This window comes from Aspergillus pseudotamarii (genome assembly GCF_009193445.1).
Source record: "Aspergillus pseudotamarii strain CBS 117625 unplaced genomic scaffold BDV38scaffold_4, whole genome shotgun sequence".
Taxonomy (NCBI): domain Eukaryota; kingdom Fungi; phylum Ascomycota; class Eurotiomycetes; order Eurotiales; family Aspergillaceae; genus Aspergillus; species Aspergillus pseudotamarii.
In genome coordinates this window covers 470354-488869 of record NW_022475018.1, presented here as the reverse complement: position 1 = coordinate 488869, position 18516 = coordinate 470354, and the positions used below count along the sequence as shown (strand labels likewise).

The following is an 18516-nucleotide window of genomic DNA, read 5'->3' as shown; positions in this document are numbered from 1 at the left end:
TGAAACTATACTTTACTAAAGTAATATTTAAGACATTAGCGTTCTGCTAATTGGATATGAAGTAAAATAAACCGCATCTGTTGTCCACCATGTTCATGCATATAGCAAACACCAAGGAAGACACTGCCTAAAGAAAGATACACCCCCGAATCAATCACTCATCCTCATCCTCAGGCCGCACAACAGTAAAATCCATACCCGAATCCTCCAAAACGCTCCTCGAAAGCTCCCACTTAACACCAAACAGCCCCGAATTAAACCGACACGACCAAAGCTCCCCAATGCCCGACTCTTCAGCTCGAAGCCCATCAATCTGCCTCACCATGTCCGCGACAGCAAGCTCAGTATTCTGAATAATGACATCAGGAGAACTAACCCTCTTCCCGAAATTGCGCGACGTGAACAAGCAGATGATCCAGTGTTTCTTGGCTTTGCCTTTGTAGTCTTTTTCCTGAGGGGGGATAATGAGAGCTGTGCCTTCTGGTAATCGGATATTTCTGTTTCTGGTAGATGATTGAATATTGTCGGGCTGGTCTGGTGAATCCGAAGTTACTAGGTACTCTGGACTGAATTTGTACTTCTGGCAATGTGAGTGGTAGATGTTGTATGCGGCCGGATACTGTGTTTATTAATTCATGGTTGATTGATTGATGAGTGGGCGATATAGTATGTACCTTTTCCTTGAAGGCTTTTGCAATCCCACCACCCCAGGACCCGATACAGTTGCATGCGTCTGAGATAATTAAGTTAGTTGCAAGGACAAATTAATTCCCTAGGTCACGTACGAATCAGGGCTGCTCCATCTGGCGCGTCGAAGAGATCGCCTTGCGTCTCACTTATGCTGCCGTAGGTTGCCTTGGAAGCCATGGTGAGGTATTCCTATATTTCTTTCACAATCGGCTTGTTGTGTTGAGAACCCCAAGTATAGCGAGACTTTCAAGATTTGAGATAATTAACAAGTGAGTCACAAGAGGAAGTTGCATTGCACGGCTCGTATTTGTCGATGACTACGGAGTGGTAGTTCGGGAAGTACGGATGATGTTAAACACAATTGGGCAATGGCCTCATAGCGTGTTAAAAGATATCCTGAACTGATTTCGGTGTACACAATTAACTACAGCCGATACCTGCTAATGGCTTCTCAATGTTTCTGAGCCAGCCGGACCAATTAAAAGAAAAGACAAATTGCGCTATGCCATACAACAAAAGACACGATAAAACTTATACAGAAAGTAGGGAGCAAAAGGTCCATCATTACCGCTTGTCAACTGCTCCTCCAGTAGGATTCTGCACGCGACGAGAAAGGAAGTGTCGCAGACTCTTAGACCCTGTAATGTTGCCTTGGCTTGACGCTTCTATTTCTCGAGAGCCCGCACTGTGCAAAGAATCATTTCCTCTCGCCGATATTGACATTTGAGTATCAGTCTCAGGGCCCCATGAAGAGGTTGTTGCCTCAGAACGAGGCGCGCTCTGGGTGCTGCTTGATTTCAGCCTTCTACTCAAGCCCCGTGAGATGTTTCGAAGGATACCGGGGTCATCATCATCAGTCCGGCGTTCATAGCGTGCGATCTCGCCCATGTAAGTTACACCATTTGTCCCAAAGTTCTCTTCAGGAACTGGAAGATAAAGGACTACGCCGCGATTGGGATCAATCTGTAGAAGCTCCCTCAGAGCTGACTGGATCATGCGGGTGCAGCGAAGGTTGGTGATAGAGGCTATGAGGCATGGGAGTGCGTAGACCTTCAACAAATACGCTGGGTCCTTCCAGATACCAAAGAGAATACATACATCCTGCTGTATGGTGACCATCATAGACGATTCCTCTTTCTGATAGATTTGTGCCAGGCGAGACGAGATCACCGCAGCAAGGGCTTTATCGTCTGTAACCTGGACATACTATTAGTTCCTAGAGGCTTTCGAGCTCCGGATGGAATGTAGCACATCCTCACCGTCTTGCTTAGTTTAAGCTCAGCCACAATAACTGATTTCTGACTCAGTCGATCCCTAAGTGACAGTTCTCGCCCACGTGTGCTGAAAAAGTCGTCGAAGTACTGGCTCTTTGCCCGACGCATTGGTTCCTCCTCAACGCTTTTACGTATCACATCGATAGACTTCGGGTCAGCAGGTGTGCCATGATTTGATTTTGGAACCATCGAATCATCGTCATCTGTCTCCTCAATGAACATGGAAGGCCTAGCTGGCGGTCTATCGAGCTTGTTTCGCTGCGCCATCATCGTGTCGGAGACGGCTCTGACTGCCAAAGCCTGGAATGACACAGGTGATTCAAGGGTGGGAACTGTTGGTGAAAGGCTCGCGGAGGATGTTGCAGAAGGGTCATGTCGCCGTCTCAGGAGAGATAAGTCCAATTTATGTTGTCCCGCAACCATATTTTTCTTTTTTCTGTTTGAGATATGCCGGCTCAAGCTTATGGCGACAATTCTTTAGCTATAGCTAAGTGCCTGTAACTAGAGCGCCACAAGCGAGTTGTTGAATGTAGAACAAAGTAGACGAAACAAAAGAATGAGAGAGAAAGACAGAGAATTGCCGGAGTCGTCCGGCACTTCCCTTCTCCTTCCCTGGCTGACATTGTCAAGATGTGCGACTCTTCACAGCAATAGGAAGGCACTACTTTCCATGTGGGACGAGAGTGTACTTCCACAAGTGATCATGTTGACTGTAACTCCAGGATACTAAGAACTGTAGATAATCGAGAAAGATCGTGCATCAAATATCTCTGCCTCGAGCCTCATCTAATTCGCATTTGACCTGAAGTGTGCGATGGTGAGGATTAAACTCCTTGTTGCTGGAGTCTTTCTTTCACGAATCAAGGCCAACCTTCAGTCCAATGTCACGTACCAGCTTTACGGCAAACCTCCCCCACAATATGAAGGTTAGTTCACCACATCGATCAAGATTTCTGGAAGCCAATACTTCATAGTCCAAAGAAGAGGGAGGCCTCGTTCTCACAGCAGTTGCCGGGGACTGTGGTTTATTGTCAGACAAACTAGCATCTATGATTTGACCAGTATGGATACACTGTTCTCTATATTAGTCCTCCATTTGCATTATATAATAATCTGGGAAACCAACCAACACAGGGAAGTTGAAAACAACGCCTTATTTGAATTGGTCATGGTTGTCGAAATGACTCGATGGATTTGATACTTTGCTAAACATAAAAAGCGAGTAGGAAAGAGAGGGAGAATTGGATAATATGTACAAATACTCTGTCCGATATAGTCCTAGGGATGTTGAAGCGCTCTTTTTTTTTTTTTTTTTTTTTTTTTTTATCTTTAGCTCAGTCAAAAGAAGCCTCTGGTAAACAGGATCATATCATCAAAATGTTTGAGGAATGAATGAATTGAAGGGTAACTAAAAAACAATGTTACGGTCTTGGCAAATTTATCGTTCGCGTGCTGAGGACCTTCAGAGAATAAATCACGGTTGTTTGATTTCCCGCGCAACGCGACCACTCATTGAAGAGAACTCCCCCACCTACACCTTTCATTCGCTTCGACAAAGCATGGTTCTAGTCCAAGGATCTGATTAAGATGGACGACGCGACAAAATCTCTGCTCACAGAGCATTTCAGTTACACTCCGCTGGTCAGTATTTCTGGTCAACGCCTTGTTTCAGACATGCGCCTCCCTTGCCCCTCATATGCCACCTTTTCTTGAGGTAACGAAAGCTGATACACTGATCGCAGTCCCTTGTAGATGACGTGATCAACTCGATCAACAATCTGATCTATCAAGCTATCTCGAGTCTCGAAGCCGGTTTACTCTCCACTCCTCCCGAACGGTTGGGCTTCTCGCACGCTACCAACGGTTCGACTATCCCAGATACAGACGAGGATGGGAACGTTGTTTACCCTGAAGCGAAACTGGAGATAGAAGATGGACTACACAAACTTGAAACCCTCCTTGAGGCGACCGTCGACAAGGCGTTCGACAAGTTCGAAATTATTGTCCTGCGAAACTCGTTTCGAGTGGACGATGACTTGCTAGGATGGATTCGACTGAAGCATTATGAGGTGTGCTATGTGTTTGGGTGACCATGGTTCTGTGTGCAACTGACAATGTATCTTCTTTAGAACCTGGATCTAAATCCGTCCCCCAACGCACCCACCCCGGACACAATTGTTGCTCTGCGCAAAAAACTACAAGAAACAAAGAAATTGAACCGAGCTTTGAAACAAGAGACCGCTCGGAACGATGCGGTCATCTCCCAGCTGCGGTCAATCTTATCCACCGTTAAAGGCGCCGGCGGCGCGACAAGTGCGAAACAGGAGGGCGACTCCGAGACGCCTGCACTGCCTACAAACCAAGATTTAGACCTATCGTTCTTAACGGAGAGTCCAGCGGCCAAGCAACTACGAGTTGGCGCTACCATTGGATCAAATACCAAACATACACCGCTTACTACCAATACAACTTTTATATTATCTCAACTTCCTGCCCTGCAAGCGTTACTGAAGCAGCTCCGGCCTAAGCTGGCTACTCTGCCTAAATCGGCGGACGCCACGGGAGCAGATTCTAAACGTGACGAGAGAAAGGAGTACATTGAGAGCAGAATCCGCTTGCATCTCGAACGAACTGGCCAGCTTGGGGTGGGCAGTGATGGCAACCCGGTTGTCGCCGGACGAAAGATCGATATTTCCGAAGCGCAGGCGCTCGAGGCGGTCACAGGAATGCTTACGCAAGGTGACAAAATGTCAGAATAAGAATGACGATGGTTGGAAATGGATGGCAAAGTCATGCGCCATTGGCTATCGGGATAACAATTTATTTCTGGCATAAGGTCAATATGGGCTTAGGAAGACCAGGACACACTCCATGTCTGCTGGTCCCGTCTGAATGGGACCACGTCCACTTTGTCCGACTGCAAAAGGTTTACGATCTTTTCGTTTTTCTTCTCGAGGGTAATGAACTCCTTCTGTTCCTCACCAATGCCATAGAATTGGCGGCCAAACTTGCTCATGAAGCCTTCAACCACCTCGGGGGTGATGTCTTCCTCCCTGAGGATGCCCTTTTCACATGCCTGTTCGAAAGAGTCCAGCACGACCTGGGTTGTGTAGGGCTGAGTGAAGACGCCCGCCGCGATTTTGTCTCCACCCCTCTTGGAGGCTGCCGGGTGAGGGGCACTATCGGAGCCGAAGAAGAATTTGGGGTTGCCAGATGCTGCTGTCCGCAGGAGAGCGTCACGATCCGCGGGTGTTTTAGCCACAGGCTTGCAGAAACAGAACGGGTCTCCAGCCCAATTGTCGATGATGATGGAAAGATGATGGGCGGTAATGCTTTTGATCCCTGACCGTTAGCACATATCCATTGCAACGTGTAACCGGGATACCCACGTTGCTGCCACAGTAGGGCCACACTTCTTCACGGCTTCTACAGCAGCTGCAGTAGTACAGTGCTCCAGAATAATGCGAAGCTTCGGGAAACGCTCGTGCAATTGCAACAAGGTGGGTAGGAAGCGCTCCTCCGCCGACAAGACGGTTACATCGCCAGTGGAAGGGACCTCTCCGTGAAGATTCAGAACCATGTCCTGACGCTCCATCTCTGCAAAGACCGGGTAAAATTGGGTATAATCTACCACGCCAGAGGACGAGTTGGTGGTAACGCCTGCTGGGTAGCTCTTGACACCGGTGACACCGCGCGTCTTGGCTTCGATAATGGTTTCCGGGGTCACGGACTCGTGAAGGTACAGCGACATGAGGAAGTTCACATTGGGTTCAATGGCTTGCAGGCGCTTCTTGTAGTCGAGCGCGCGGTCGACGGTTGTCACTGGCGGCACCAGGTTGGGCTAAAATATCGTTCCAGTTCCATGAGTAACGAATGTATTAGACCGAGGTCCATTGGAATCAATCAACTAACTCCTTACCATGACGAAAACCGTGTTCACACCACCTTGTCTGATCGTAGGCGTAACCAGCTCCATCATGTCACCATCGCGAAGGTGTACTACGCACCGTACCACACCTCGGTCAATTACTGTCTCACAACCGGGGAGTACATTGGGGTTAACGCACCGTGGAAGTCGGCCGACGCGGGGAGCTTCACTCCCTGGAGCTTGGAGAGAGGCATCGTGAGAGACGTATGCGAGTTGTTCTAGAAGTAAAGACAAAAATGCTCAGTCAGAAGAGTCAACGAAGGTTGGGGGAGAAGCAAATCGCGTACCAGGTCTCAATTACTTTGCAGTAGATTTATGTTTCTGTAGATTTACGTTCCTTTTTCCTTTTCCCCGCCATGATTTTTTTTCGATCGCGGGGCAAGCCTTTGCTTTGATTTAATTGGGTGGGGCTCATTTGTAAACTTACTACCGACCGATAAATTTATTGACTGAATAACAACCATCACCAGGACATATCAGGGTTACTCTTTGGCTGATCTTCTGTCTGACTTATCGGAGCGTTCTGATCAAATATCGTCTGGACCATCGATCCGGGCACAATGCAAATGTTACATGCCTTGGCTAGAGCTTGGTATCGTCGAATAAAGAACCCCCCCCCCCCCCCAACGTCCCTCAATCGGCGCACAGGGGGGACAAGCCTAGGGTCACCAGGGATCCAGTTTGTCAAATGGTGTTCCGCTATTCCGCTAGCACCGCCAAGTGACACCCTTCAGCGACGGCGTCATGAATGAATTTGGCAGTAGTAGCGGATTCTATTATAGGTTCGTCTCGCCGCGACCACGTCTCACATCAGCCCTCGGCGCCGTTATTGGTTAGAAAACGTGATATCAAAGAATCCTGGCATTCGGTCATCTCATATAACTGTTTCCTGGGAAGTTGGAGGGTTTCCTCATGTCTTGGACTAGACGCTCAGTCCAATCACCGCGTCGCATTCAAGCAATGCTGACGAGAGACGAAGCTGACAAATTCGTATAGGTTTCGTGCCGAGGCTCTAAACTATGGCTTTTCAATAGTCTGTGATAGCTCCTGGTATTCCCTTTGTTGCTATGAGTTAGGTACCTTGCTATAATGGACATTAATATGCTTTCAACATCATTCCCCGCCAGCGTATACATATACTCCTTCATCTCTGCTCATAACATCGGTCCTCTGATGCTTGAACTCTCATATGTCTTCTTTGTATAAGCCAGAACGTCAATGGAAGGTACGCGATGGTTGCTACCGATAAGCCTACCATAGAACCTCAAGAGACGGCCATCCTACCTCCGGCGAGTTCGCCAGTTCCCTCTCCCCCAAACGGTGGCATTGCAGCATGGCTGGGCGTGTTTGCTGGCTTTCTTTTGTTTCTCACTACCTGGGGCTTTTCGACGGCCTACGGCGCCTTCCAACACTTTTACCGGACGGATCTCTTAAGAGACAGCTCACCGTCGCAGCTATCGTGGATTGGCACAGTCAATGCCTTCTTTCTAATTTCCACTGGTGTTATTGCTGGCCCACTGTTCGACCGGGGTTTCCTAATCCATCTGATGGTTGCCGGATGCTTCTTGACTACGCTGGGCCTTATGATGTTAAGCATTTCTCAACAATACTACCAAGTACTTTTATCCCAGGGTTTCTGCTGTGGGATCGGTAGTGGGCTCATCTATGTGCCTGCCCTATCCCTAGTGCTAACCAGCTTCACGTCGCGCAGGGGGATTGCCCTCGGCATGGTGACCTGTGGTGCCAGTATTGGTATTGATCGATACCCCGATAGCTTACTGCAACACCTGTTCATGACTAACAAATATCAGGCGGCGTTTTATTTCCCATAATCTTCATGCGCCTGCAGCCTCACATCGGCTTCCCCTGGACGGCTCGAGTCATGGGATTTATTCAGCTAGGCTGTTCATGTATTGCAGTTCCTCTACTGATGGCAACTACTAAGCCAAGACGCAGTTCCCCACGCCAATTAATCCATTGGGATGCGCTCAAGGAGTGGAGCTTCAATGCCTATGGAGTCGCTAATTTTTTCATGTTCATGTCCTATTTTGTGCCACTGTTCTATGTGCCTTTCTTTGCCTCGCAGGTACTTGAGACTTCGACAGATATGAGCTTCTATCTTGTGTCAATCTTGAACGCCGGTTCTGCCGTGGGCCGTTTAGGGTCGGCATTGTTGACGCAACGGTTAGGCGCTGGTATGATCTTGAGTGTAAGTGTTACCGCATCGGCGGCTTTGATTTTCGGTTGGATTGGCGTCAGAACGCAAGCCTCCTTCATCGCATTTTGTGTATTATTTGGCATCTCCTCTGGAGTTCTGATATCAGCAAATCCTTTGGTGATCGCGCACCCCGTTGTATCGCCCTCTCCAGCTATGATTGGGACCCGTATGGGTATGCTGTGGTTTACAGCGAGCCTGGGAGTACTGATTGGAGCACCTATTGCGGGCGCGATTGAGGGCCATGGTGGAGGAAATGGGTATCTTGGGCTGCAGGTGTTCAGCGGTGCCATCATGGCCGGCGGGGGAATCTTCTTGATGGTGCCTCTACTGGCAGCCTGGCGATATGATCGTCATCTGAAAGAGCTAGAATAGTGCATCCGCTGAGATCTGGGACAGCCCTGGGGTGAGCTTGGCTGTAAACACACAAACTCCCGGGTACTATTTCACTGTTCAGATCAGATCAGAAGAAGCATTTCAAGAATCGTTTACGATGCATATTATCCCCTAAGCCTTTCTTTCCGGATCAAGGATATCAGATATTCCGCTTTCTTACGAATATCATCGTCAAGTGGAATATTATTTAGGGTGTATGTAAGTATCAGCCCTTCGCCTGCCGGCTTCTTCATGAATTATAACTCTCCCCTTGCGATCACCACGTCTAAAAGAAAGATGGGACATGTTCTGTTTTCAGCTTTTTGAGCTTGCATATCAAGTTCAACTAAGGCAGGAAATGTATGGCGACGAGGTTGAGATGAAGGGTGGCAGTGCGTTTATTGGTTTGGGTCAATGACTTGCAACAGGGGTACTGTTTTTGAATGCCATGTTAGTTTCTGCGCCCATCACCGACTGTGTAGCTAATGTTCAGCTGCACTCTCTGCAGCACTTTACATTGCGCTACTTAGTGGCAGACTTGCTTCGCTACCAGTACCTAAGCTGTCCGCTGAACAGATCACTTGTCCCTGAACCTCATTTCCAACCATTGGAATGATCTCCCGTACTACATGACTCTAAGCTTCAACAACTGAGGCATGCGGTCGCTGTTAGGTGGCACATTCTTCAAAGCAGACATCGAGTGCAACCTAGTTAGCGCATGGCTCAGCCCTGCATTCGCAGTGATCAATCCTATCCTAGAAGAGGGAAGTTTCGTCCAGCTTGCTACAGCTCTAGAAAGACGACAGCCAAAGCTGACACCGCTTTGGCTCGGTGCTCTCATGACAGGGTTGGCGAGATCTGGGTTGCGCGATATTCGGAATGGACTGACAGCGATTGATCTCACGCAGCTGCGTGGACGGGGAACTACAAACTGCTTCATTACTCCGAAGCCTGGTGTAGCTTAGGAGCACACAATCCGTCGCGAAGACGAATGTCGATTGCTTTTTATCACAGCCAGTGATGGGTATTCTATGGTTCCCGGCGAAGCCTTTTGGACAATCAAACCTAAGCGACACCGATCTTGCAGTGCGAGAACATGCACACTGTGGTTGTCATTGCTTTGAGTACAAGGCATGGTACTGGCGTCTCACTGGTGGAGGGATAGATGATCTTGGGCTTAAGTTAACGCCATCGGTCGGAGGACTGTTGCAAATTGGAGAGGGGCTTGAACTGCCTCTCACTATACCGTGCGATGACTCGTTGTCTGAAGGTCAAACTCGTAGTATATACCAATGGCTAAGAATGACAGGGAATCCTACTTCTGAACGAGCTATTTATCAACACGAATGGATGGATGCCGGAAGTTCTAGTGAGGAAGAGGTACATGATGGATCTTTCTCATCTCCCGGATTTTGCGATGAGCTTCTTGAAAACTGGATGGAGACACTTGACCATAACGATAAGTCATCTATTCCAAGGCTATTTTACTCTTCAATAAATAGTTATCTGCTGAAGACGCCAGGTATTAAAGGTAGTGCGAAAGTTGAATGTAAGTCTTCCACTATTGCTTCGTTCCCGGATAATTTCGATTTGGCCGAGTCATACAGTCCAAGGCCAGTGACTGTGCCGACTGAGATATTCTGTAGCCGCCTATCATCCACTACGAAACCAGGTGGCGTCTTCCAGGAGCGTATCATAGGGCGAGGATGATCGATCATCGTGAAGTCAATGCATCGTGAACGTCTCCCCAGAATAGCCGCTGATTGGTCGATCCGAGTGCATCTTCTTCCCATTAAGCGCCCTGGTCAGTCTAGAGCGAGATCGCATTGACCTATGTTTATTTGACCTTGACTAAAGGGTGGTCGTGCAGAAATCTGCAGAAGTTAATTTGTGCATGAGCGGCTAATCCAAGTCCTTGACTGGTGCGATAAATCTATATTAGGGTATCTCGGTATTTGCTATACTGTGGAGGAATCCACCGATGGATGGTCGGACCAGAAGAACTGCGCTTAGAAGGTCTCGAGCTGTAATTTTTAAACGCTCAATGTTTCTCCAGGGTTACAAAATCCCTTCGTTAACCCTTATTTTTGTTTATTTTCCCAGCCTTTGTGCTCGTCGTTCGCTTTATATTCCATCTCGGAGTCCCTCCTTTTTTAGCCTTCTTCTGTCTTTATCCGTAGAGATTGCAGGCGATTCTCTTCACCTAATTAATTTGAAATTGTGCAATAGTATTCTCGATTCTTGTTCATATCAACCTCCGTGCGTTCTTCAGATTGTACTTGATATGGATACCGGTTCCACCAGTTCCGTCTCCTACCATGTGTCGTGCGCCTCTGATGCGGACGAGTCGAAATACCTTAAAAGGGTTCAATACCTTCGTTGGGTTCGACTCACTCTCGGGATGATCATCTTTGGCGTCGCTGTCTCTATTATAGGATGTGAAGCAGTCCCCTTCCAACATTATCGAGCGACATCAGCATACGGCAAGGTCGGACTATATCTCTGGCCCTTGAACTTCGACATCCGTCCGACCGTCGCATTGCTGTCCTGCGGTTGCATAATTGCATTTCTGAATTTGACATACACTGCTATCGCTCTTCTCCCTTCTGTGAGTCTACCATCCTCTATGACATGCTAGTGATGCCACAAATTATCGTCAACAAACTCATCTTACTGACCATCCCAGCCTCACGCACATATTAGACGCCAAAACCTCGTTTCCACGGCCATCGCCGTCTCAGGATTCCTCACTGCATTAGTAGGGCTCATATTCGCCATCCATCTTCCGAACTCAAACCCTCCAAATGGGTTCTCGAGAGTAGAAACCCTCCACTCATGGACCTGCAAATGGAAAACGGTGCACGGCCCACTGTCATCGAAGGTTGATGACACCGTTAGTCCGCCGCCTGCTCATTTCGCGCGTGACTGTGCCCTCACTCGGGCTTCTTTTATTCTGACAGGGCTGGCTGTCGGATTGGCGATTCTGATGGGGGTTGCGGCTGGTGTTGGGTTTTGGTTCGAGAGAAGTGTCTCTCGGCAACGAGAACAGGATACTTCTCCGTTGAAGAAGGTGACTATCATGGGGAAGTATCCGGGTATTTGATGCGTTTGGGTTAGTATTAGGGATTGGATGGCTTGATGTCTTGATGTCTATTTGGGAGTTGGCACATATTGCTGGACTCCTTGTTTGTGCTGGGGGGGGGGGGATTATTCCTTAGGGTTTGGGGTTACTGTGGTTGTCTCTGGTTAGGCATGTGTACGTACAGTAATTTTCAAAATTGGAAGTATTTCTTCTGATGGTAGGAACTTTGTAGGTATCCTATGCTTGGTATGTAGACACCTGGGAATTGATATCCCTAAATCTTAGCCCGCAACCTCAAATCATCAAAAGGCAAACCCAAAAACTCCCACATAAAATGCCACCGATCACTCCCAAAGAACGGCTCCCCCTTTCCCTCCCCGTTCACGACCCAAAACCACGGGCACCCGAACGCCCCCAACTCCTTCACGACTCTCTCCGTCGTCGCCGCCAATTCAGCCTTAACCTCAGGCGTCCCTGCAGCGGTAATAATCTTCTCTACTTCCTCGGCGCTGAATACATTTCCAAGAGCAGTAGCCAGATTCTCGGGCTTGGAAATGTCCAATTGGCCCTTCCACATCGTTTCAAAGCAGTGCTTGAAGGCTGCCGAGAGGGTTGATTTGGGGTGGTGGGTTTTGATGTAGGTTAGGGCTCTTTGGGGCTGGATTTCGGATTTGGTTTTGGGGTTAGTTTTTTTTTTCATGAGACTTTGTCTGTTTGGGTTCTGGGTTTTTGGGTATGGATCGATAGGTCCCAAAGTATTATCTATTGATGAGAGAAAAAAAAATGAATTAAGACAAACATACCAAAAGCGACAAGATAGGCCACCAGGAGGGAATTTCGAAGTTGTGGCCAAAGTATTTCTGGGCTCGTTTGCCGTCGTAGCTTGAGTAGGCGGCTTTGGCGGGGAGGGTCCAGGGGGGTTTATTTCCTTTATTTTTCAAGATATTTTCTTTAGAAGTCGTTCTTACCGGAAAGTAGAATGCACATGAGCGAAGAAGACGTCGTATGTGTATGTGTATGTGTATGGGTATGGGTATGGGAGAAGATAGCTCATACCACTGGCTACATTGATCCCTCCTAGAAAGACGGGAATATACCTATGAGGGACATTAGTTAGAACCCGGCTAGGGAGATAATATAAGAGTAGTACTGTAACATACTCAATCTCAACACCTAGACTCTCGAGAGTAGCAGCATTCTTCTGCAGATACGTGAAGGCGTAGAAGCTGTATGGTGACACTTTTTTCACATGACTGCTATCAGCGATTGATATCGGATTCAGTGGTGGTTGTTTGGAATGATGACCTACCGCAGTCGAGGTAGCATTCAATTTTCTTGCCCATTTTTGCTCTTTATTTTGTCGTTTGTATGTTTTGGGTGATTTTCTTTTCTTTTTTAGATATGAGTACTAATTTATTATGAGGTTGCGGTTTTAAGTGGTGTTGGTCGGTGGGGATGCCGAGGATGTTCGTTTGGCCGACGTCGGGTCGGCTTTGGGATAGCGGGTGATGCTGTCTTGGGAACAGTCGTGTTTATCTATATTAATTGGATGTTATTTTTATGGGAATATAAAGGACGGGCAGGGTTTATAGATTAATTTGTGGGTTATGTCAATATGGTCATAAAATTTTCGGTATAGGACGAGACTGGTCAAACGGGTCGTCCGGAGTTGGCATTGATTTTCATCTACACGGTCTTAAATCTAATAATTTGTTCTACTTCAAAGTTGTAACAATAGACAGAGATACAGCTGGGCGATTTCAATCGAATACATCATGACTTCAAGTTGCTATATAAATATTGGCCAAGTATATACCAGGGCGTAACAATCAACCAGTTGAAGCCGGTTGACCATCCACAGCTTGCTCTGCACCAAGCAAACTGTCAACAAGAACCAAGCCTCTTTCATTTAGATTCGGATATCTAGCAAGAGCATAGAAATCTCGCCAGGACTCTCTTCCTTCCTCGTACTTTAAGAGACGCGCACGCAGCAACGCTTTTCACTCCGCATCTTCTGCTGCGAACCCAATACTGGTAGCTGCATACTCCCACCAGGCAGGAAAGTAACCAGTTGATTCCCAATCTAGTATCCCGATTAGTCCGCCATCCCTGACATGAACGTTTTGGCAATTGTGGTCCCCGTGGGTAAAAGTGTAAGGGGTACAGATGGGCTGAGGCCGATCTTTGAATTGTGTCCACTAAAGAGACGGTAACTCTTTTAATGCCTGCAATAGAGCATCATATAGTTGTTGATCAGAGCTTAGTGGTCCGTAGGGCCTACCTTCATCGTTCAGGAAGAGCCAATTGGAGTAGAATGGGCTACTGTCAATGCTTTGCATGATGGGTGATTGGAATTGTCGCAATTGCTGTATGTACTCCGCCACCTGGTCTGCGATATGCTCCTTCTGGGGCTGCGATAATGTGGGCCACGCTTCTTCTGTTGTCTGACCATTTAAATGATCCATAAGAACAAAGTACCGATCAGAGTCATTGGTCCATTCCCTGGTGATTGATGGGATGGGATCGTGGTTCGCTGCTTGAGAAATTTGATGTTTGGAACCTCGATCTTTGGTGGTAGATTCGGCCATTCTTCAAGGATGGCATTCGAACCGAGAGCCTACACTCCCCGATCGCCGGCGCTATAGAGGAGCTTCACCTGGCTGGAGTAGCTGCAACACTCTTGTTTGGAAGCAGACCAGTTGCAAGCCGGGTATACGGTGTTAGCTTTCTGCTTAGATATGGCCATGACACCAGTCATCGCGTAGGATAAGAATTCACTATCTAGCCCCAGTTATATAGTTCCCATGATCAGTCTCATGTCTAGGTTATTCGTGTTAAGGGCTATTGTTTGGGTGTAGACAGAAGGCATTTGTAAGACAAGAGTAGATGGAAGACTGCATAATCATCTGGCTAGATAAAGATAACGTAAATGACAGTCTATCTATATCTTTGCCCGCAGCTTCGTACTGTCCATCCTCACCCCCTCGTCATCCTGTTCGGCTACTTCCAGCACTGGCAGCTCCTTTGGCATGATGCGTCGTGGTTTAGACCCCGGGACCACTGAATACTTCGAGAAATCTGAGACTCCGCAGTATTGGCGCAGGAAGTCTTCGTCTAGCGCCAGCATTCCGTTCACGGTCGCTACAGGCGTATTTAGGATGCCGATGACAGCGTCGGAGAACACAGTCTACATTGGCTGGTTAACTATGTGATTCTATAATGCAGTCGATGAACTTACCGGCTTCCTAAGGTCGGCTTTACGAGAAGGATCTTTCGACGTAGTTACTTCCGTCGCAGCGGATTCGGTGCTCTGCACATGTAAGTCATCATCTGCAAGAAACAATTTTTCACTAGGTAAGTGATGTACCGTGGCTGGCCAAAGACTCGTAATCGCCATATCTTTATGGCCCTGTCTCACAAAGTCCATCGCAAGACCTCGGGTAAGAACACTCATCCCAACTTTGCCTGCGGAGAATTAGCATTGCATATTCCCCACTACAACTAAGTATCAAAAGGACGCAACAAACCCATAGCATAAGCCGTCTTCCCTCTAAAGAATCTTGAATAGATAGGCGGCGACACAACAATGATACGTCCCTTCCACCCATTCCTCTCAAACTCAGGTAGTGCTGCCTGCACACTAGCATACAACCCCTCAGGGTTAACACGCTGCATCAGCTGAAACCGCTTCATAGGCGTATTTGCGACAGACGACCACCAGATCGCCCCGGAGTTGTAGACAAGGACGTCCAATTTTCCCGCAAGACGCACGGTTTCTTTCACCATGCTCTCAACTTGGGAGACATCGCGGACATCGACCTGGATCGCGAAGGCTTTGCCGCCAGCTTCTTTAATCTCGCGTTCAACAGTGGCGATGGTCGATTTGTTGGAGTTGGGGTCTGGTGGAAACGGGACTGTTTCATAAGCGTTGGATGTGGTTTTGGCTGCCACAACGACTGGGCATTTTCATTAGTGGTTGTATTTGTCGAATGATTATCGTGAAATGCTGTGGAGATACATACCTGTGTAGCCGCTCTTTGCTAGGTCAATGGCGATTTGGCGGCCCAGGCCCCGTGAGGCGCCGACGACTAGGGCAACTGGGTTAGGTGATGTCATTGCTGGAACTTATCAGTTGTCGGGGATTTGTGGAAGGAAACGGTAGATTCCTCTCGAAGCTGCACGTAGACGGGACTATTCCTGTTTATATACAGTCATGGAAGTAATGTAAGTATCTAACCCCAGATTTGACCTCCTCACTTTTATCCTCGGGATGTGGGCTGTTTGGTTTTCTCATTTGTGTCCCTGACCGAATTGTTGCAAGCCGACCCGAGCTCGGCTCGGCCTGTACAACAACATTAATAATCTCCTCCGTGAGAACTATATATGATATTCTCACATATTCACTGCGCCAGGTTTTGATCTCCCTAATTTTAAAGTGTCGCATTCTGGTGTTACTACAGCTGCAACCTTGCTTATACTCTCCCTACTGCAATGGCCGGTATTTAGGGCTATGAATCATCTAGGGCAGCGCAAGAGACCTTGAGAACGTTTACGGTCTCCCAATTGAATGGGTACTCTGCCATTCTTTACTAGCCTTTCTTGTACGCTTGTCCTTGATATTCGTTTTCGACTCATTGTTCGAAGAGAACAAGGAATGCAAGTCCATATGTACTCCTTTCCGACGACCCAGAACACGTTAAGTTGCAAGGGCGGAAACGATGGCGTCGGTATTCAATGTTTCTTCGGACACCCATTGTCTATCAGGCTGATCTTCACTAGCAATATTCCGTCTCACTTCAAGCGTAGCCGTGGAAGCTTCATGCAGCGGATCCTTAATGATGTGTGACAATTCATGCCTGGACTTGTCGCGCCCAGAGCCCAAAGTCAAACGCAACGGTCTGTTTGATAACCACCAATTTATCACCAAACGTGGCCACTAACACGGGTCTTTGCTCATTCCGTATGGGTAGAGGCAGTATTCCAAGTGTTATGAGTTCTAAGAACGCCTACCTGGTAGTCAAGTACCATTGTCTGTCCCCTGCGAATTCCCAATTCGGATAATCTCTCGAAGATTTCGCAACACTGCAGTAGGTTCGCAGCTTTGTAGCGCATCTTCGAGATCGCTTGGTGAGTTATCATCAATGCTACCGGGAGTAGAACTAGAGACAGATCCAAAAGGCATATTTCCGACCTCACGGGATGCAATACCCGGCCCCTGAGACTGAACCAGGGCAGTTTGTCGCCTCTGAGTTTCTCGCGCCAGGATTTGAAATACAACCCTGCTCTGCGGAAGAATCACTTGTTGTACTTTTGGCCGTTTGAAAGATGTTGGTCTCCGAGGTGCCTCGGGGTCGTCTTGCTTGTCCCCAAGTGCACGTTTCTGACATTCCTCCACAGCAACTGACAGTAGTCTGTTGAATTGTTCAGGAGTTGTCATTGTTTGGAAGAATTCCAAAAATAGCGTTGCAATGGGCCATGTCTTGGCCAATGCCTCTAGTAGTTCGAGATTGGATTCAAGTTTTAGCCTGATACCGTGCAGGAGAGATGGTAGTGAAGCATCCATTTGATGTTTCAAGGTAACGAAGGACGTTACGGCGTAGCAGATTCTGTACACTTGTTAGGAAAATATAATAAGACACAAGTATGCATGCATAGATACATGAATGTAGGGGAGTATTGAAGCTCATTGTGCGAAAGAAGAGTCTCCATAATTGAGACAATGGTCGACGCAGCGTGGAAAGCCGAGCTCTGAGATTCTTTGGAGGAAAAAGGGGCCTGCAGTAAATGCAACTGGCATACGATTGTGCTGGAGACTGTTAGCACACCACAAGATATCTACGTAATAGAAAACTTACTAGAACGTAGAAAATAATATCGCCGACAGAAACGTGTGGCGCGTCTGTCTCCAATGTAGGTCTGGAGGACAAGCTACGAGCCATTCATTTAACCCAAGCTCGCACTGCGCAGCTCCAGCACTTCGAGCATCTTGAGTAGATCTTGCAGAGAGGTTCAAACACAAACCCAGATCCATAAGCTGGCAGAGTTTGACATACTCCATAAAGAACTTAGCCTGAACTTCACTTGTCGGCTCAGATAGTGCATCTTCATCATGCTCGAGAAAGTCACTCTCTGCTAGTGGCTCTACTGTGCAGTCGCTTGGATTGATATGCAACGGTCGGCCAAACGCCGCAGCTACGGAGCGGTCTCGGGTATACAATGTCCACCATATCCGCTTGCGGAGGCCTCGTTGTGATGGCTGGAGGCCAGTGTACCTTTCACTTCTTTCACTTAGTTAGGATCAGCAATCACTGACTGGAGATTTTACCTCTCATGTAGCCCAAGCTCCTGTGCCAAAGCAATACCTAGCCGGCTCCAGTAGAATATCCCGTTTTCAGTAAGATCTTTGATCAGTCAACACTAGTACTGATAAACGAATCAAGTCGGCCGTGAAGGCATACCGTCAGGACCTTCCCAGTAAGCACCTAGCAAGACCACAGCTTGGATGACAATTATCAGGTTGGTTTCATAGCCAGCGTCATATAATGCTTTGGTTTTCTTATAGAACGTGCGCGGCGATACGGTATACTGTTTTGAGTTCTGCTGGCTGGTAGAATATCGGGATGCAACCATAAGCATTGCTTGTAACAGTAAAGTTGACGGCGGGTCTTCCGAACTGTTATACTGCCTCATGAAAGCATGGCGATCGATCACGGGCAGCATTGGCGCTACCCATTTGAAGAATACGCCCACAAGCGTATCCTGGACGTCTTTAGGCGGGAGGCCAAAAGCATCTCGACGGTGTAGAATCTCGAGTTCAAGCGGCTCCAGATGACTGGGATGACATATTGAGTGATATTGTGCCATAGAGAGAATTACTATTAGTAAATATTAGTCGAAGGAAATTGAGTGGCGCCAAAGTGAAGTGTATACACTATTGTGTCTGGTCTGCTTA

The 18516-nt window shown here is 47.7% G+C and overlaps 10 protein-coding genes across 10 annotated transcripts; 4 read left to right on the top strand and 6 right to left on the bottom strand.

The window, feature by feature from the left end:
• Positions 1 to 27: 27 nt before the first annotated feature.
• BDV38DRAFT_235025 (ADP-ribose 1''-phosphate phosphatase) lies at positions 28 to 988 on the bottom strand. The gene is made up of 3 exons (XM_032053304.1): positions 786 to 988; positions 675 to 733; positions 28 to 619 (listed from the first exon to the last, which is right to left on the bottom strand). Exons 1-3 carry the CDS (start codon positions 865 to 867, stop codon positions 155 to 157), a joined length of 606 nt encoding a protein of 201 aa, XP_031918611.1. The 5' UTR covers positions 868 to 988; the 3' UTR covers positions 28 to 154.
• A 266-nt stretch (positions 989 to 1254) lies between these two features.
• On the bottom strand, positions 1255 to 2387 carry BDV38DRAFT_278069 (MIF domain protein; the record flags this gene model as incomplete). Its single annotated transcript, XM_032058639.1, has 2 exons — positions 1255 to 1887; positions 1950 to 2387. 2 exons carry the CDS (start codon positions 2385 to 2387, stop codon positions 1255 to 1257), a joined length of 1071 nt encoding a protein of 356 aa, XP_031918610.1.
• A 1093-nt stretch (positions 2388 to 3480) lies between these two features.
• Positions 3481 to 4768, top strand: BDV38DRAFT_126091 (MIND complex subunit MTW1). Its single transcript, XM_032051213.1, has 3 exons — positions 3481 to 3605; positions 3707 to 4033; positions 4094 to 4768. Exons 1-3 carry the CDS (start codon positions 3552 to 3554, stop codon positions 4721 to 4723), a joined length of 1011 nt encoding a protein of 336 aa, XP_031918609.1. The 5' UTR covers positions 3481 to 3551; the 3' UTR covers positions 4724 to 4768.
• Positions 4352 to 6086, bottom strand: BDV38DRAFT_294377 (dihydroorotase; the record flags this gene model as incomplete). The annotated part of the gene is made up of 4 exons (XM_032062492.1): positions 4352 to 5296; positions 5354 to 5805; positions 5884 to 5963; positions 6032 to 6086. The coding sequence occupies 4 exons, from the start codon at positions 6084 to 6086 to the stop codon at positions 4813 to 4815; spliced, it is 1071 nt and encodes a 356-aa protein (XP_031918608.1). The 3' UTR covers positions 4352 to 4812.
• Positions 6087 to 6992: 906 nt separating this feature from the next.
• On the top strand, positions 6993 to 9139 carry BDV38DRAFT_126070 (putative MFS monocarboxylate transporter). The gene is made up of 3 exons (XM_032051212.1): positions 6993 to 7644; positions 7704 to 8697; positions 8991 to 9139. The coding sequence occupies exons 1-2, from the start codon at positions 7125 to 7127 to the stop codon at positions 8480 to 8482; spliced, it is 1299 nt and encodes a 432-aa protein (XP_031918607.1). The 5' UTR covers positions 6993 to 7124; the 3' UTR covers positions 8483 to 8697; positions 8991 to 9139.
• On the top strand, positions 9139 to 9447 carry BDV38DRAFT_278065 (uncharacterized protein; the record flags this gene model as incomplete). Its single annotated transcript, XM_032058638.1, has 1 exon — positions 9139 to 9447. The coding sequence occupies one exon, from the start codon at positions 9139 to 9141 to the stop codon at positions 9445 to 9447; it is 309 nt and encodes a 102-aa protein (XP_031918606.1).
• A 1319-nt stretch (positions 9448 to 10766) lies between these two features.
• BDV38DRAFT_278064 (uncharacterized protein) lies at positions 10767 to 11585 on the top strand (the record flags this gene model as incomplete). Its single annotated transcript, XM_032058637.1, has 2 exons — positions 10767 to 11090; positions 11169 to 11585. 2 exons carry the CDS (start codon positions 10767 to 10769, stop codon positions 11583 to 11585), a joined length of 741 nt encoding a protein of 246 aa, XP_031918605.1.
• A 210-nt stretch (positions 11586 to 11795) lies between these two features.
• Positions 11796 to 12951, bottom strand: BDV38DRAFT_126051 (putative DSBA family oxidoreductase). The gene is made up of 5 exons (XM_032051211.1): positions 12874 to 12951; positions 12725 to 12803; positions 12621 to 12661; positions 12368 to 12492; positions 11796 to 12222 (listed from the first exon to the last, which is right to left on the bottom strand). Exons 1-5 carry the CDS (start codon positions 12905 to 12907, stop codon positions 11839 to 11841), a joined length of 663 nt encoding a protein of 220 aa, XP_031918604.1. The 5' UTR covers positions 12908 to 12951; the 3' UTR covers positions 11796 to 11838.
• A 1377-nt stretch (positions 12952 to 14328) lies between these two features.
• On the bottom strand, positions 14329 to 15905 carry BDV38DRAFT_126012 (short chain dehydrogenase family protein). The gene is made up of 5 exons (XM_032051210.1): positions 15587 to 15905; positions 15092 to 15520; positions 14932 to 15029; positions 14803 to 14874; positions 14329 to 14751 (listed from the first exon to the last, which is right to left on the bottom strand). Exons 1-5 carry the CDS (start codon positions 15678 to 15680, stop codon positions 14506 to 14508), a joined length of 939 nt encoding a protein of 312 aa, XP_031918603.1. The 5' UTR covers positions 15681 to 15905; the 3' UTR covers positions 14329 to 14505.
• Positions 15906 to 16495: 590 nt separating this feature from the next.
• BDV38DRAFT_126010 (transcription factor domain-containing protein) lies at positions 16496 to 18476 on the bottom strand. The gene is made up of 5 exons (XM_032051209.1): positions 18023 to 18476; positions 17890 to 17965; positions 17420 to 17842; positions 17224 to 17370; positions 16496 to 17170 (listed from the first exon to the last, which is right to left on the bottom strand). The coding sequence occupies exons 1-5, from the start codon at positions 18426 to 18428 to the stop codon at positions 16582 to 16584; spliced, it is 1641 nt and encodes a 546-aa protein (XP_031918602.1). The 5' UTR covers positions 18429 to 18476; the 3' UTR covers positions 16496 to 16581.
• Positions 18477 to 18516: the final 40 nt, after the last annotated feature.

Bases quoted from the DNA above. Each gene is read 5' to 3' on its own strand.
- BDV38DRAFT_235025 (XM_032053304.1), bottom strand. From the start codon at position 867: ATGGCTTCCAAGGCAACCTACGGCAGCATAAGTGAGACGCAAGGCGAT. The intron at 734-785 runs GTACGTGACCTA...TAATTATCTCAG, and splicing joins AGATGGAGCAGCCCTGATTC to ACGCATGCAACTGTATCGGG. The intron at 620-674 runs GTACATACTATA...TAATAAACACAG, and splicing joins CAAAAGCCTTCAAGGAAAAG to TATCCGGCCGCATACAACAT.
- BDV38DRAFT_126091 (XM_032051213.1), top strand. From the start codon at position 3,552: ATGGACGACGCGACAAAATCTCTGCTCACAGAGCATTTCAGTTACACT. The intron at 3,606-3,706 runs GTCAGTATTTCT...CACTGATCGCAG, and splicing joins ATTTCAGTTACACTCCGCTG to TCCCTTGTAGATGACGTGAT. The intron at 4,034-4,093 runs GTGTGCTATGTG...TATCTTCTTTAG, and splicing joins TTCGACTGAAGCATTATGAG to AACCTGGATCTAAATCCGTC.
- BDV38DRAFT_126070 (XM_032051212.1), top strand. From the start codon at position 7,125: ATGGTTGCTACCGATAAGCCTACCATAGAACCTCAAGAGACGGCCATC. The intron at 7,645-7,703 runs GTATTGATCGAT...AACAAATATCAG, and splicing joins GACCTGTGGTGCCAGTATTG to GCGGCGTTTTATTTCCCATA.
- BDV38DRAFT_126051 (XM_032051211.1), bottom strand. From the start codon at position 12,907: ATGGGCAAGAAAATTGAATGCTACCTCGACTGCG. The intron at 12,804-12,873 runs GTAGGTCATCAT...ATGTGAAAAAAG, and splicing joins TGAATGCTACCTCGACTGCG to TGTCACCATACAGCTTCTAC. The intron at 12,223-12,367 runs GTATGTTTGTCT...TCCGAAATCCAG, and splicing joins GGCCTATCTTGTCGCTTTTG to CCCCAAAGAGCCCTAACCTA.
- BDV38DRAFT_126012 (XM_032051210.1), bottom strand. From the start codon at position 15,680: ATGACATCACCTAACCCAGTTGCCCTAGTCGTCGGCGCCTCACGGGGC. The intron at 14,875-14,931 runs GTACATCACTTA...TTACATGTGCAG, and splicing joins CGAGTCTTTGGCCAGCCACG to AGCACCGAATCCGCTGCGAC. The intron at 14,752-14,802 runs GTAAGTTCATCG...CAGCCAATGTAG, and splicing joins AAGCCGACCTTAGGAAGCCG to ACTGTGTTCTCCGACGCTGT.
- BDV38DRAFT_126010 (XM_032051209.1), bottom strand. From the start codon at position 18,428: ATGGCACAATATCACTCAATATGTCATCCCAGTCATCTGGAGCCGCTT. The intron at 17,966-18,022 runs GTATGCCTTCAC...GACTGATCAAAG, and splicing joins TTACTGGGAAGGTCCTGACG to ATCTTACTGAAAACGGGATA. The intron at 17,171-17,223 runs GTATCTATGCAT...ACAAGTGTACAG, and splicing joins CAATACTCCCCTACATTCAT to AATCTGCTACGCCGTAACGT.